This window comes from Prionailurus bengalensis, chromosome D1 (assembly GCF_016509475.1).
Source record: "Prionailurus bengalensis isolate Pbe53 chromosome D1, Fcat_Pben_1.1_paternal_pri, whole genome shotgun sequence".
Lineage (NCBI taxonomy): Eukaryota > Metazoa > Chordata > Mammalia > Carnivora > Felidae > Prionailurus > Prionailurus bengalensis.
The window spans coordinates 10050602-10063339 of NC_057346.1; the positions used below are offsets into that span (position 1 = coordinate 10050602).

The 12738-nt window shown below is 47.1% G+C and overlaps 1 protein-coding gene and 1 long non-coding RNA gene across 12 annotated transcripts in view; both read left to right on the forward strand.

Moving 5' to 3' along the window:
- DIXDC1 (DIX domain containing 1) overlaps positions 1-12738 on the forward strand; it is a 74272-nt gene that overhangs the window by 8316 nt on the left and 53218 nt on the right. The window contains exon 1 of one of the 11 annotated variants that reach the window (XM_043579314.1): positions 933-1255. The exons of 2 other annotated variants lie outside the window; for them this stretch is intronic. In XM_043579314.1, the coding sequence (XP_043435249.1) occupies positions 1196-1255 (60 nt within the window). In that variant the 5' untranslated portion in view covers positions 933-1195. Of the gene's footprint in view, positions 1-932; positions 1256-12738 lie in introns of those variants that run through there. 8 more of the 11 variants (XM_043579311.1, XR_006297258.1, XM_043579315.1 and 5 more) reach the window with 8 other exon arrangements.
- On the forward strand, positions 6821-8737 carry LOC122482960. Its single transcript, XR_006297262.1, has 2 exons — positions 6821-7908; positions 8013-8737. It is a non-coding gene; the product is annotated as an uncharacterized LOC122482960 (long non-coding RNA).

A 12738-nucleotide genomic window follows, 5' to 3' on the forward strand; every position in this document is an offset into this window, starting at 1 on the left:
CAAAATGACTGGTATTCCTAAAAATAAATAATCAAGGCTGTGACTTGAATAACTAGCAACAGAGGGGAATAGCTCTCTGTTTCATTTGAGCAAGTTTTTACCTAACTCTTTCGAAAGCTCCAGGTCATTTTTGTAGTGTTTATTTTAATTAAAATCCATTTAATTCATTTAAAGCTCACTAAAGATACCGGCTTTACCTTTTAGCGGCTATTTTTAAAAGAAAAAAAGAGCATAGCCTTAGTGATACTTGGTTTTCCCTTGATGTTTCTGTTGTGATCCTGTGAGATTTGTTAAGTACTACTTCTATTAAATGTTTGCTGATACCATCAGTAACTAAAGTTCTCTCTATCCTCTTTTTTCCCCTCTCCTTCTGGCTGGTTTATCTCAGTTTTTTTTTTTCTGTCCCTTCTGCTTCCCCTTCTTTAGCCTAACCTCACTGCCCAGGCCCCTTGTGGAAAAAGGTTGCTGTTTTTAGCTAGTCTGGGGGAAAAAAAATCCTGATTCACTCCCCTCCCCACCCATCTTGTGGTGGGGCACTTGGCCTTAAATCAGCAGAGTGTGTGTGTGTGTGTGTGTGTGTGTGTGTCCGCGCGCTCACTCCAGCATGCCTGCCTGCACACCTGGTGGTATGCTAGTGTGTGATTGCAAGCACATGCACACGCCGGCACGCCTGTTGGTGTGTCAACGAGTGTATGTGTGTGCGCTCACGTGTGTGTATGCTCGCAGGGCGCGCACACACCGGCACGCCCGCCTGGAGGCCTGGTGTGTGTCTGCAGCGTAGGCACACACGCCCGCCCCCAGCCTGTTGTGTGTGTATTGTACGTAGTGTGTGTGTGTGTGTGTGTGTGTGTGTGTGTGCGCGCGCGCGCGCGCCTGTCCGCGCGCGCGCCCGCGGTGCTCCCCCTTACGCACGCGGGGCGGGGGGCTGCCAGCCAGCGCCCCTCCACCCTTTGCGCGCCCAGCTGTTTCTATAGGAACCGCGACAGCGCCCGGGCCCCTCCGGCAGAGGCCCCGGTGCGAGCATGCCCAGTGGAAGCCGCTAGTTTGGCTCCGGTCTAGGTTTCCAGTAAGTGGCCTGCGGGACTCCGGAGAGATCCCCGGGAGCTGAGCGGAGAGTCTTTGTGTGCAGAGGGAGGAGGCGGTGGCGGCGGCCGCCTGGCCTGGAGACCCCGCCCGGGAGCCCCCACCAGGAACAATGCTAGCCTGCTTGACCCGGGGGAACTTACTGGACGTCCTGCAGGAGGGCTTCAATGAGGTAACTGTCTGCTCCTCCCACTCCCAGCTCCCCTCCCCCAGAGCCTCCCGCCTAATCTCTAGAAGGGGTTCTCCGTCCCCCCTCCGTCCTCAAGGGGATCCCAGATCAGTTCTCCTGCAGAGCCCTAAGGGGCTAAAGTAGTGGGTATGGTGCAGACGAGATGGCTAACGGAGAAATCAGAAGGGCCCCCTACCTACAGCTACGCTGGGCGATGCCTTTCCCTGGCGGCTCACCTGAGCCCAGCAGACAGGACCACAAACTTAGAGGTCACCTCCTTTCAAGCGAGGTGGTCTCCACCCTTCCCGGGCATTCTCCCCAAGAAAGCCCCCCTTCAGAGGGAAGCCCCTGAATGTATGACAGAAGTACTCATTCTTCAGGAGCTTACTGGGTGGGCCAAGTTAGGGGTGGGGTGGAATTGCATTGGTAGAAAGTTTGAGAGAGGGCAGGGTGGTCCACATGAAGTGCCGCCTTCCTGTTTATATCTCTTTCCAATTCCCAGGCTGTAGGTTTCTCCACAATCAAGGGCATGGTTGGCAGAGAGGACCTAAGAGCAGAGAGGTTGCTTGAGTTTCTGGGCCCAGTTCCGGGAAGTGGGAATTCATTCCGTACTGTGTAAGAAGAGTGGGGAACTGGACCGCCAATCTGACAGGCAGTATGTGCTAGGACTCCGGGGGGGGGGGGGGGGGGGGGGCGGATGCTTTTTCTTTTCACTGTTTATATCAGAATTCTGTTGTTGTTTCTTCCATGCCCTTTTGTGACCCAGGGAATTCTGGATTAGGATCCTACCCCATTGTGATTTGCTCCTTGTGTCTTCCATTGCTTCTGAGCCCCACCCCTGTGGGTCGCCTTATTCCAGCATCCAGGGAGACCTTTACAAGGAGACCTAGGCTGTTAGTTGTGTCTTTCATCCTTTCTTCCTACCTCTCCCTCACTTCCCTCTATGTCTCTCTTAAATATAAGACTTTTTAAAGATTAGTTTAACACATGAATACATTGTCTTCTTAAATATGAACATGACAGACAAGACTGAGTGCCTTTGGCTACCCCTCCAAGCCTAGCCTTTTCCCCAGAGCCTACCCTTCTCATGAATTTGCGCATGAGATCGTCTTTCTCCCTCTGCACTGTAGGCTCTTTCCTCAATTCCTGTTTCTAATTAAGAAGCTCTGCAGCTCACCTGTCTCAGAATCTTACCAGCCCTGGCCCCTGTGCCCCAGCCTTGTTCCTGACACAGAGGAAAACTGTAGAAATGCTGTCCTCACCTCATCAAGGGAGTCGGAATTTTCCTCTGGCTGAGGGATGTCACAACCTTCCCCGAAGGGCGGGGCTTGCATCCTGCCTGCACTGCAGGGCTCCTCATTGTGCACCAGCCCTCCCTGAATGGATTATTAAGAAAGATTATTAAGAAAGCTACACTCTGAGAGATGAAACACACACAAGCCAGGAAGCCACCTCTTTGAATGCTACCGGTATTCTGGGTTCCTCTTCTCTCACTCTTGGCCTCTGAGCATCTCCTGGTCTCAGGCTTCCTATCATTTGACTTATCCTCTGATTGTGGCACAAGCTCATTAGGTCCTTCCGTGGCCTCCCTCGCTTTTTTTTTTTTTTAACTCCACCCCCCCCAGCCCCACCCCCAGTATCAGGTCCCACTGTCTTATTAGGAGGAGGAAAGCAGCATAGTCAGCCCTAGCCTTTGCCTTCTCATCCTTTTTACCCCTGAACCTTTCAGCTGAAAAGCCGGGTAAACTGAAGAGGCAAAAAGCTTGGCTGCATTTTCATGCTTTAGTGTGCTTCCGTAAATATCCTCTGACCTCCCATTCTTGTAAAACGTAAGGAAAAAGGACAGCGGGAGAGTTTTCTGCTTGTGGTGGTAACACAGTCCCTTGGCCAAAACAACACACACAAATTTATAATTAACTCATCTAGAATAATGCAGCAATGCCTCTTGTCCCTCTCTGATATTTGATTTTTCTGCCCATCCTGTCAGTTTCCCTCCACTCCTTTCACAGACTTAGGTACAATCCATCCCTTCTATTTGTAGATTCTTCTGTTTGTAGAATTCTGATAGCCAACAAATACTTATGGTTTCTCTCAGAAATTGACATCATCTAAATAATACTAACAGTGATTTGTTAAATCCCAGTGGCTCCTTAGAGTGTAAATAATTCTTTCACATACATAATAAGTTATCTTAATAATTCTTTTCGGGGCTCCTGAGTGGCTCAGTCGGTTAAGCGCGGGACTTGGTCTCAGGGCATGATCTCACAGTTTGTGGGTTCGAGCCCCGCATAGGGCTCTGTGCTGACAGCTCAGAGCCTGGAGCCTGCTGTGTCTCCCTCTCTCTCTCCCCTTCTCCCACTCATGCTCTGTCTCTCTCTTTCAAAAATAAATGTTAAAAATAATTCTTTTCACATAGAGAATCACATTTAGTGGTACAGAATAATGCTACAATTGGTTATTTCAGAGTTGATGGAGGCCTGATTGATCTATTGCAGCTTCTAGGGTTGCTTAATAGATCCAGTAATATTCTGTCTCTTTTGTTAGAGTCATGTGATAAGGATGTAAATAAGGACTTAAAAGCTGGTGTCAGAATACACTTTGATTCCTCTGGGAAACTCTTCCTACTGAGGCTAAGAATACCACACATGTGTCCAATCATCTCCGGGGAATGATCCAAGCATATCTGAAGCCATTCTTCATCACCCAGATGCTCTATAGATCTGTGTGGTTAGGGCTGTGACCTCATTCTGTGTGGCAGAGAAAACTGCCACAGGAAATGAAGCTTTGGCCTTAATTGGTTAATTATGAGGGAATCCTGCAGCAGAGAAAAACCCTGCCTTCTGAATCAAGGCTTCCCTCCACGCATTGTTGGCCTCTGTTCTCAGTCCATTTGCCACCATGCCTGACCACTTTCTTCCACATTCCCTGGACAAATCCCTGGCTTCAACACACCTGACAAACTACCCACAGACTTGATCTATGTCAGTGCTGTGAATGCAGTTCCTTTCATTGACACAGTTAATCTGCATTGTGAATTATCCACAAATTTTGGCTGCTGCCATATTCTGTAGCCTACCCTGGCTGTCATCCCGTCTCCTGTGTTCTGGGCCCGGCCAGGCTTTCCATGGTTCACATTTTTCCCATTCTGCATGTGCCTTAAAGCTGTTTTTTCCCTCTGCTACTTGGTGTTGATGTCGTCATACGAGCGTTGTCTTTGGCTGATGTGCCAGCATTCATTTCTGCAAGTGTTTTTCGGGCGGCTGAACTTACTTTTAAAAAGACTTCAGTGATTGTGTTGGAAGATTTTGATAGACCTGAGGCTCTAATATGGTTTGGCTAATAAACATTCACTCATTCAGTTGTCTGGTTCATTTACCGGGCAAAGGGATGGATGAAATAATTGAAGCAGGAACACCTGGTTCTTGCTTCCAAGGAAGTTACAGGGAGTAATTTGTAGGTGTACTGAAAAAAAACCGTAATGGGATGCTTAATGTGGTAAGCATCCTAAAAGGGGTAGTGTTCATGGGAGATCATAGGGCTAGCTTCTACTTAATGTTATCCTGAAAAGCACCAACTATTTACCAACCTATCTGCTCGCTGAGACCAGACTTTTTTCCCCGCATGGTAAAAACATGCATGGAAGCACTCCCTCAACAGACATTCACTGAATTGCTGTGTTTACCAGACACCTTGCCAGGCTCTGGAAATAGAAGTCAAATAACATCGAGTCTGTTCCTTAGTGGAGCTCATAGGTCAGTGAAAATAAAGTAAATATTCAGAGTATCAAACCCAGGGAAACTGTGGTGTTGTAGAAATCTTATTTGTCAGGCAGAGCGAACCTGAGCCTGGCTGTTGTGTAAATGGCCTGAGGGGCTGAAAGTTATGGGGAATGATTTATTAAAGGGTTGGTCAACTGGAAGTGTCTTGTCTGAGCCTTCATTTTTAAAACGTGTGACCTGGAAGACTTTCCTTACTAGTTTCCCTCCAGGTAGAATAGTAGACATTTGTATTCCCACATGGAAATTCATCCACATGGTGGTCCCTGAGAAATTCAAGAAGAGCCTTTGTCTGGTGTCGTCCCCTAAGGGGGATGTAGAAAGCATGGAACGCTGCAGCAAACCTCACCCCTCTGCCCCATGCTTCCATGAAATAGGGTTTGCAACATGGGGCCAATCAGAGGCTTCCAGACATTTCCACAATGAATTCCTCTGTGCTTTGCTGTAGAAATTAAAAGGCCTGTTAAGTCTTCAGTGTAACAAAGCACTGCACTCCCCAACCACCACCACCTCTTCCTCCTCCTCCTCCTCCTCCTCCTCCCCCTCCTTCTTCTAATCTTGACTGATTTCTCCTCTCCTCACCCAGGCTCATTGGCTTTGTTCCCACAGGAGTCAATGCCAGCTAAACAGATGCTCCCAGGCAGCAAGCTATCAGGCAGCTTTCTGTTCCTCATGGTGAGTGAAGGGCTGGCCAGGCGTGTGGAGCAGTGATAGGGTGCTGTTTGCCAAGTACCACTCCCCTAGGCACTTCAGAGAGACTGGGGAGCACCGCAAATGCTTCACTGGCCATTACTGGCCTTGTGTAGGCTGCAGGGACCAGAGTCTCAAAATGACACTTTACTGAATATATTTCCTTGTATGTTAACCCCCAACCAGGCCCCATTTAAGTGGTAATGAACATGACCTTCAATGGTCAGGGATGGTAAGGGAATAGGGAACCAATCCCAAAGGCTCTAAGAGTCGCTCCATGACCTGTTTCTAGGATAGGCGACACTTGTAGACTTATATAGTGATGTCCCATTCATTCATTCATTCACATTCATTTATTGAGCACTTTATAACTTGTACTGAAGGAACAAAGTGTTTGTGGAACTTGCAACTAGTGGAAATTTTAAAATAAGGTTAGGAGGGGCACCTGGGTGGCTCAGTCTTTTGAGTGTCTGACTTTAGCTCAGGTTGTGATCTCGTGGTCTGTGGGATAAAGCCCTGAATCAGGCTCTCTGCTGTCAGTGCAGAGCCAGCTTTGGATCCTCTGTCTACTTTTCTCTCTGCCCCTTCTTCGTTTGAGTGTGTGTGCTCTCTTTCTCTCTCCCTCTTAAAAATAAATAAACATTTTTTTAAAAAGATAAGGTTAGGGGCGCCTGGGTGGCGCAGTCAGTTAAGCGTCCGACTTCAGCCAGGTCACGATCTTGCGGTCCGTGAGTTCTAGCCCCGCGTCGGGCTCTGGGCTGATGGCTCAGAGCCTGGAGCCTGCTTCCGATTCTGTGTCTCCCTCTCTCTCTGCCCCTCCCCCGTTCATGCTCTGTCTCTCTCTGTCCCCAAAATAAATAAAAAACGTTGAAAAAAAAATTTAAAAAGATAAGGTTAGGAGATGAAATCTTTCAGAAAATCTTTGGTTTTTGGGGCGCCTGGGTGGCTCAGTTGGTTGAGCATCCAGGTTCAGCTCAGGTCATGATCTCGCGGCTCATGAGTTCAGGCCCTGCATCGGGCTCTGTGCTGACAGCTCAGGCCTGGAGCCTGCTTCAGATTCTGTGTCTCCCTGTCTCTCTGCCCCTCCCCAACTCACGCTGTGTCTCTCTCTGCCTCTCAAAAATAAAACTAATAAAAAAAAATTTTTTTTTAAAAAAAGAAAATCTTCGGTTTTTCACCTTGTGGAATATTATCCTTTGACCACCAGGCTGAACTCTAATATGAAGAGCGCTGCCTATATGGGAAGAAGAAATTTAATGGTATTTTTACTTGTGATCTTTATTTTTACCTAATTAGCCACCAGGTTCAATGAATAAGTAGCCTTTCCTGGCTCAGTAAAGGCCTGAAAGAGTTAACAGAAAAGATATACCATATTATGTTCTCTTCCTGGCAGAATTCAGGCCAAGAAGAACTCAAGGTTTCCAAACCTGCCTTCCCCCCAGTTTCTCAGCAGGGTCTCCCCACCCCCTCATCTTCTGTAGTTGGAGGGTCTCAGTTCCACACAGGAATCTGGTTTCACTGTGAAGCTGATTTCCTTCCTGAGCCAGTCAGATCTCCTCCTGAACTCTAGCCCACCACCAAAGCCCTGCTGCTTTTTTTTTGTTTGCCTTTCTTGCTTCCCAGCAGGGAGCCACAGAGCTCACTTTTGGATGCTTCTACACGAGGAACAGTAAATCACAGACTTTCCTGGTAAAGCCCAGTCAGTGCCTTTTGCAACTCTAACCAAACAAGTCCCCTGCAGGAAGTCTCTTCGACCTTGAGGCTTAGAGGAGACAGAGAGGAGAGGCTGGGTTTGCAAACTTGTTTGGAAGGAGGGGTTAGGTCCCAAAGAAAAACAGGAAAGAAAGTTACAGTTGGCACCGGAGTGGTCTCAAGGTCAAGATTCCTATATGAGTGAAGATGGTGAACAGAACTGTCTCTACTTGGAAGAGTTTTAACTTATATTGTAGGGCTATTTGGAGTGTCTTCGAGGGAGCTGATGGAGATTATGGGGTTGCTAAGGGCCGCCCACACCAGCCACTCTTTGGTGCTACCGCTGCTGACACGGCTTTACAGCCGTTCGGTCTCACCAAGCCCAAATCCTGCTCAGACAGCTGAGGAGTGTTGCTGCATCTACTTTTCTTCCCCCTGATGCCCGACTCAAAGGACTGGCACAAAAAGCCTGTCTTTCTAGACTTCTGGATTACACAGGTATCTTTCCAGCTTCCTCAGAACAAGTTAGAGATGTTAAATCTGGACCAAGATTAGTTCTGTCACTGACATGGTGTATTTGATTGTCTTGCTTTTTTTATTAGTTTGATTGCAAGTGCCAAGAACCGAACTTGAGCTAGCAGAAATAGAAAGTGGAATTTACTGACTCATGGAATCCAAGGAAAGGCTGAAAAATTAAACCATGGAAAGGCAAGAATGGAGCAGAGTCCCAATGAAAATCAAGAACTCAAACACTGGAGGCTCCCTCCCTCTGCTTTTTGCCACTTCTCTCTGGTTCTTTCTGTGGGTGGCTTTATTCCCTTTCACTCTATATGGCTTTTCTCTCTCAGGTGGGGATCACGGTCTATGGCAACATCTAAGTTTTATATCTTACAACTTTGTCAAAGAAAGATGGGTGGGGAGAAGGAGACTGATTCTATTCCTGGAGGCCAGATAAAAAATTCCAGAGGTTGGTTGGACTTGAACAGTCAACTCAACTGGACCAATCAGCTGTGGCCATTGGAGGAGGTGATGTCATACCAGCCCAGACCTAGGGCCCATCACTGTGTATGCAGAGGGTGTGTGTTTCTACAGAAGGGGAATCATTGTGACCTGGGCAGCTACCCCGAGAGCCATTAGCTCCACCACCGTGTGGGCCTGATTTGAATCTGTTGTCCTGTGGTGATTCTCCACCTGTTGTTTTTGGAAATAGACCAAGAACTAGGGGCACTATCAAGATGTATATCTTCATATTCCAGATATTTTCATTTTGCTGAACCTATTGGCATCTTCACGGAATAATTGACTAATAAAATGATAGTGCTAGAAGCAAATGAAATTCAGTGGGTTTTTTTTCCCCACCTGTTGCAAGAACCCCTTAAGAAATTATCTCATGTGGCTAGGGTAGGGAGTTGGAGGTGGAGAAAAAGAGGGTTGGATGAGCTAGGCTCTGGATCCCTCACCCTGGCCCTAATCAGGGAATCTCTACTTCTCCCTATTTTACATATCTGGCTTTCACATGGGTTATAATTTGAGAAACGATTATGGGACCAAAAAAAGAAGGAAGAGGAGGAGGAGGAGAATAAAACTACTAGTCCAACCCCCAGAGAGTAACAGAGGAGAAGAAGGAGGAAGACAAGGACAAGGATGAGAAGAAAGAGAAAAATAAAACTACCAGTCCGATCCCCAGAGAGTAACAGCCTCTTGCAAAAGCATATGGTATTTCATCTGCTGCAGACGAACTCTAGTAAATTTTAAAGCCAAGCAGCATTGCTACTCAGGGCCTAGGCTTGCAACACAGGCTTCTTTTAAGATAAACATCTTTGTGGGGGAAGTGGGTGGTGTGGCTGGTTCTCCTGGTGTCTACTTTGTCCTTCAAATCCTTTTTTCAGAGCCAGCAGTAGGCATTTATAGCAAGAACAGGGTCTGGCCTTCCCCTTGGGTGTGAGGTACAGATGCCTTCAGATCAAAGAGGAGGTTTGGCTTAGTGCTCAGCTTCCCCGATCCGACTTGCTGGCTAAGCAGAGACCTAAAGCGGGGGCACCCTAACCTGTGGATGAGAGTGGCCCCACTCAGTTGTGATTCTGCGGTCACTTTGTTAGATGCCATTGAGGAGGTCTCTGTCAACATGCAGACGTAATAGTGACATGACATTTTTCAACCAAAAATATTTTATCAAGGATTCAATCAGTGATGATCAGTGATATTAATGCTTTCATTTTATTAATGATTTCATGCTTCTGAGTTTTTAAAATGACTTGAATCTGGGCAGAATAGGAACTGTGCCCAGCATCTGGATCCCTACCGTTCTCCTGGACTGCCTTCAGGCCCCGAGATGAAGATAGTCTAGCCTCCCCTAGACTCCCCTAGTGGGGAGCCTCCCCTCCCCACTGCAGTGATTGTCCCTCTGTGCTACCACAGCAAAGCCACATCCTGGGACATATTCCACAGGAGGGTCCAACCCTTGACATCTTGAACTCTGAGACTGTGCTCTCCGCTCACAACCCCAATCTCCACACTCCTTCCTTCCCATCAAACCCGTTTTCAATCTCATCAGCCTTCTCTGTCCTGTCAGGTTCTCAGCGCTCCTTTGATTTCCTGTCCCCGGTGCAGATGCCACCAGCAGTCACTTGACAGACACTCTCACCACCTCCCGCACTCCCTTTGCTTTGGTTGATTGCTGCCTGTTCTGGATGAGCCCATCCCTGGTTCCCTCCGGCAGGCCTGCCGAGCAATGTTAGAGGGGATCGTGCAGCCTCGCTGATAGATTCAGTTACAGAATCCTGGTCTGCAGCCCTGGCTGAGTCTTTGGTGTTGCCGGGACATCTTTAGCAGTCACTGTTCTTCCCAGCTTCCCACAGCCTCCCTTCCCTAAGCCTCCTTCATTCTGCTCCGCCCTCTCACTCTCCACAGCTAGTGGACCTACTGATCTTTGTCCCACATTTTTTCCTTGAGTTCTTCTTTCCAGTTTATCTCTTACTTAACTCAGGCTAAGGACCCCATGGGCCTAAACCAAGAAACTACCCCTGAAGCAATACTGCCCAGACCAGTTTGAGCTTAACCCCTGACACCCCTGAGCAGATGGGGTTGACCCATGGGATGCCCGACAGTTCCTTCATCTCATTATCATACTAAAATATCTGCCCAAGGAGGAGCACAAGCCTCATTTACATAACATGCAATGCCCGTGTAGGCAAGTTACCTGAGGCTGCATGTGTGACCTTATGCCCACATCTACACACCATGACAAAGGCTCCCCCTTCTAAATATTCATCCTAACCCTAAAGAAAAGGAACCCGTCCGCCCTTCCTCAGGGAGTTTCAGCTTTGCAAGTTATTCCCTAGATCTCCTTAATTTGCTGCAAATAAAGTTTCTTTTGTGCGACAGCTCCACCTGCTGTGGTTTCTATATGTGACTCACCCATGAGCAAACTCACGTTAGTTACTTAGTCCAATTACACCTCTTTCCCATCTCATAACTTCCCCACATAGGTACCTGTTCCCGCCTCCTCACAGAGGAGGATGTAGTCCTCTCCTCTGAAACCTTGCCACATCACTCACCCTCCCCTTGAGTCTGTTTCTCCTTCACCAAGCCCTCATCTCTGCCTGCAGTGTCTTCCCATCCCGAAACACCCTTGTTCCCTCACCCCCCTTGCGCTCCAGCTCACACCCTCTCTCCTCCCCTCAATGCTCCTGCTTTCCTACTTCCTGGTGTCTTCTAGGTTCACTGGGTTCACTGCCGTCTGACTTCTCACCTACCACTCTGCAGTATCTGTGCTCAAAAAGGTCACCAGAGCCTGTTAATTATTCAACGAAATGGGCTTTCCAGTCCTTAGCCTGACTTCTTGACAGCATTTGACCTTCCTGACCATCTGTCTTAAAATTCTCTCATTCCTGGATTCCTACATAACACTTTCTCCTGATATTTTTTTCTATTCATTGGATCACTTATTCTAAAATTATATTTATTTATTTATTTGTTTGTTTGTTTGTTTGTTTATTTATTTATTTATTTAAAGTAAGCTCTACCCCGAACATGGGGCTTGAACTCACGACCCTGAGATCAAGAGTCTCATGCTCTACTGACTGAGCCAGCCAGGCACTCCAATAATTTCATTTTTGCTCATGTCATTATATTCTCTGGAGTAAGGTGGAGTGGGTTCACATCCCTTTTTTCATCATTCACCAGCGTTATGGCCTTGAGCAAAGTCTCCTATATAAGAAACGGGGCTAATAACATAGGCTTTAGCCATCAGGTATGGGGATTAAAGGAGCTAGTACATGAAAAGTGCCTCGTTCAATGACTGACAAGAATTGGCAGTCAGTTCCCTTTCATTTTCTTCTTTCCCTTTGGTGCTCCTTCCACTCCCTTTCTTGCCAAAAAGCTTTTTATAGTTCACTTTAATTTTGGGGGTGTTGTAAGATCCCAGGATTTGGAGTCAGCATTGAATTCAAATCCCTTTTCTTCCACCGAGCAGCCCTTTGACCCCGGGCGTGTTGTTGCTCTAAACTTTGGTTTCCACATCTGTAAAATGAGGATGATTGTGTGTGTATGCATTGGGGGGGGGGGGATGGTTAATAAATCAATATTAAATATATATATATTGTTTATGTATACATAAATTAAAATATTTTTATGTATTTATTTTTGTAAGTAAATAAAGTGGTAAAGTGCTTAGCACAGTCCTGGTAGGTAGCAAGCACTCAATAGGTCATAGTTACGGTCTTACTTGCACCTAGTCTATACCTGTCACACACAGATGCCCTCAAACATGCATCTCCCACCCCTCCGCCATCTCTTGTGCTCTAGTACCTGTGTTTTGCCAACTTGCTGTGGAACATCTTTGCTCTAATGCTTCAAATAGCTCAGACTGTTGTCAAAACTGAACTATTTGCTCTTCAAATATTTTCCATCTCAGTTAAAGCATCCCCATCCCTCAGGTATGACTTTTTGGGCCTTCTCTTTTTGTCGCTGCTTTTGTCCTGTCAGTCACCTGACTTGTTTCTGGAATTTGTCCTTTTCTAATTATACTGCTTCAGTTCAGGCTCTCATCTTCTCTCACTTGAATTATTGCCTGGTCTTCTCACTGGTTTCTCCAAATCTGGGTGCTTCTTGTTCTACCCCATGTTCTCCTCTGTGTCCGGAGTAGACCTTTCTAAGTTGCAGGTCTCACTGTTTCAGTCTCCGGTTTCAAAACTCCACACGTTCCTGTTGAAGGTCTTTGAGCTGAAAGTCTGAGCACAGATAGGTCTTGTGCTGACCTGTTTCTCCATCATCGTTGCCTGCCTCTGATGGCTCTGCCCACACGCTAATTTGTTAACTGGCTATTCC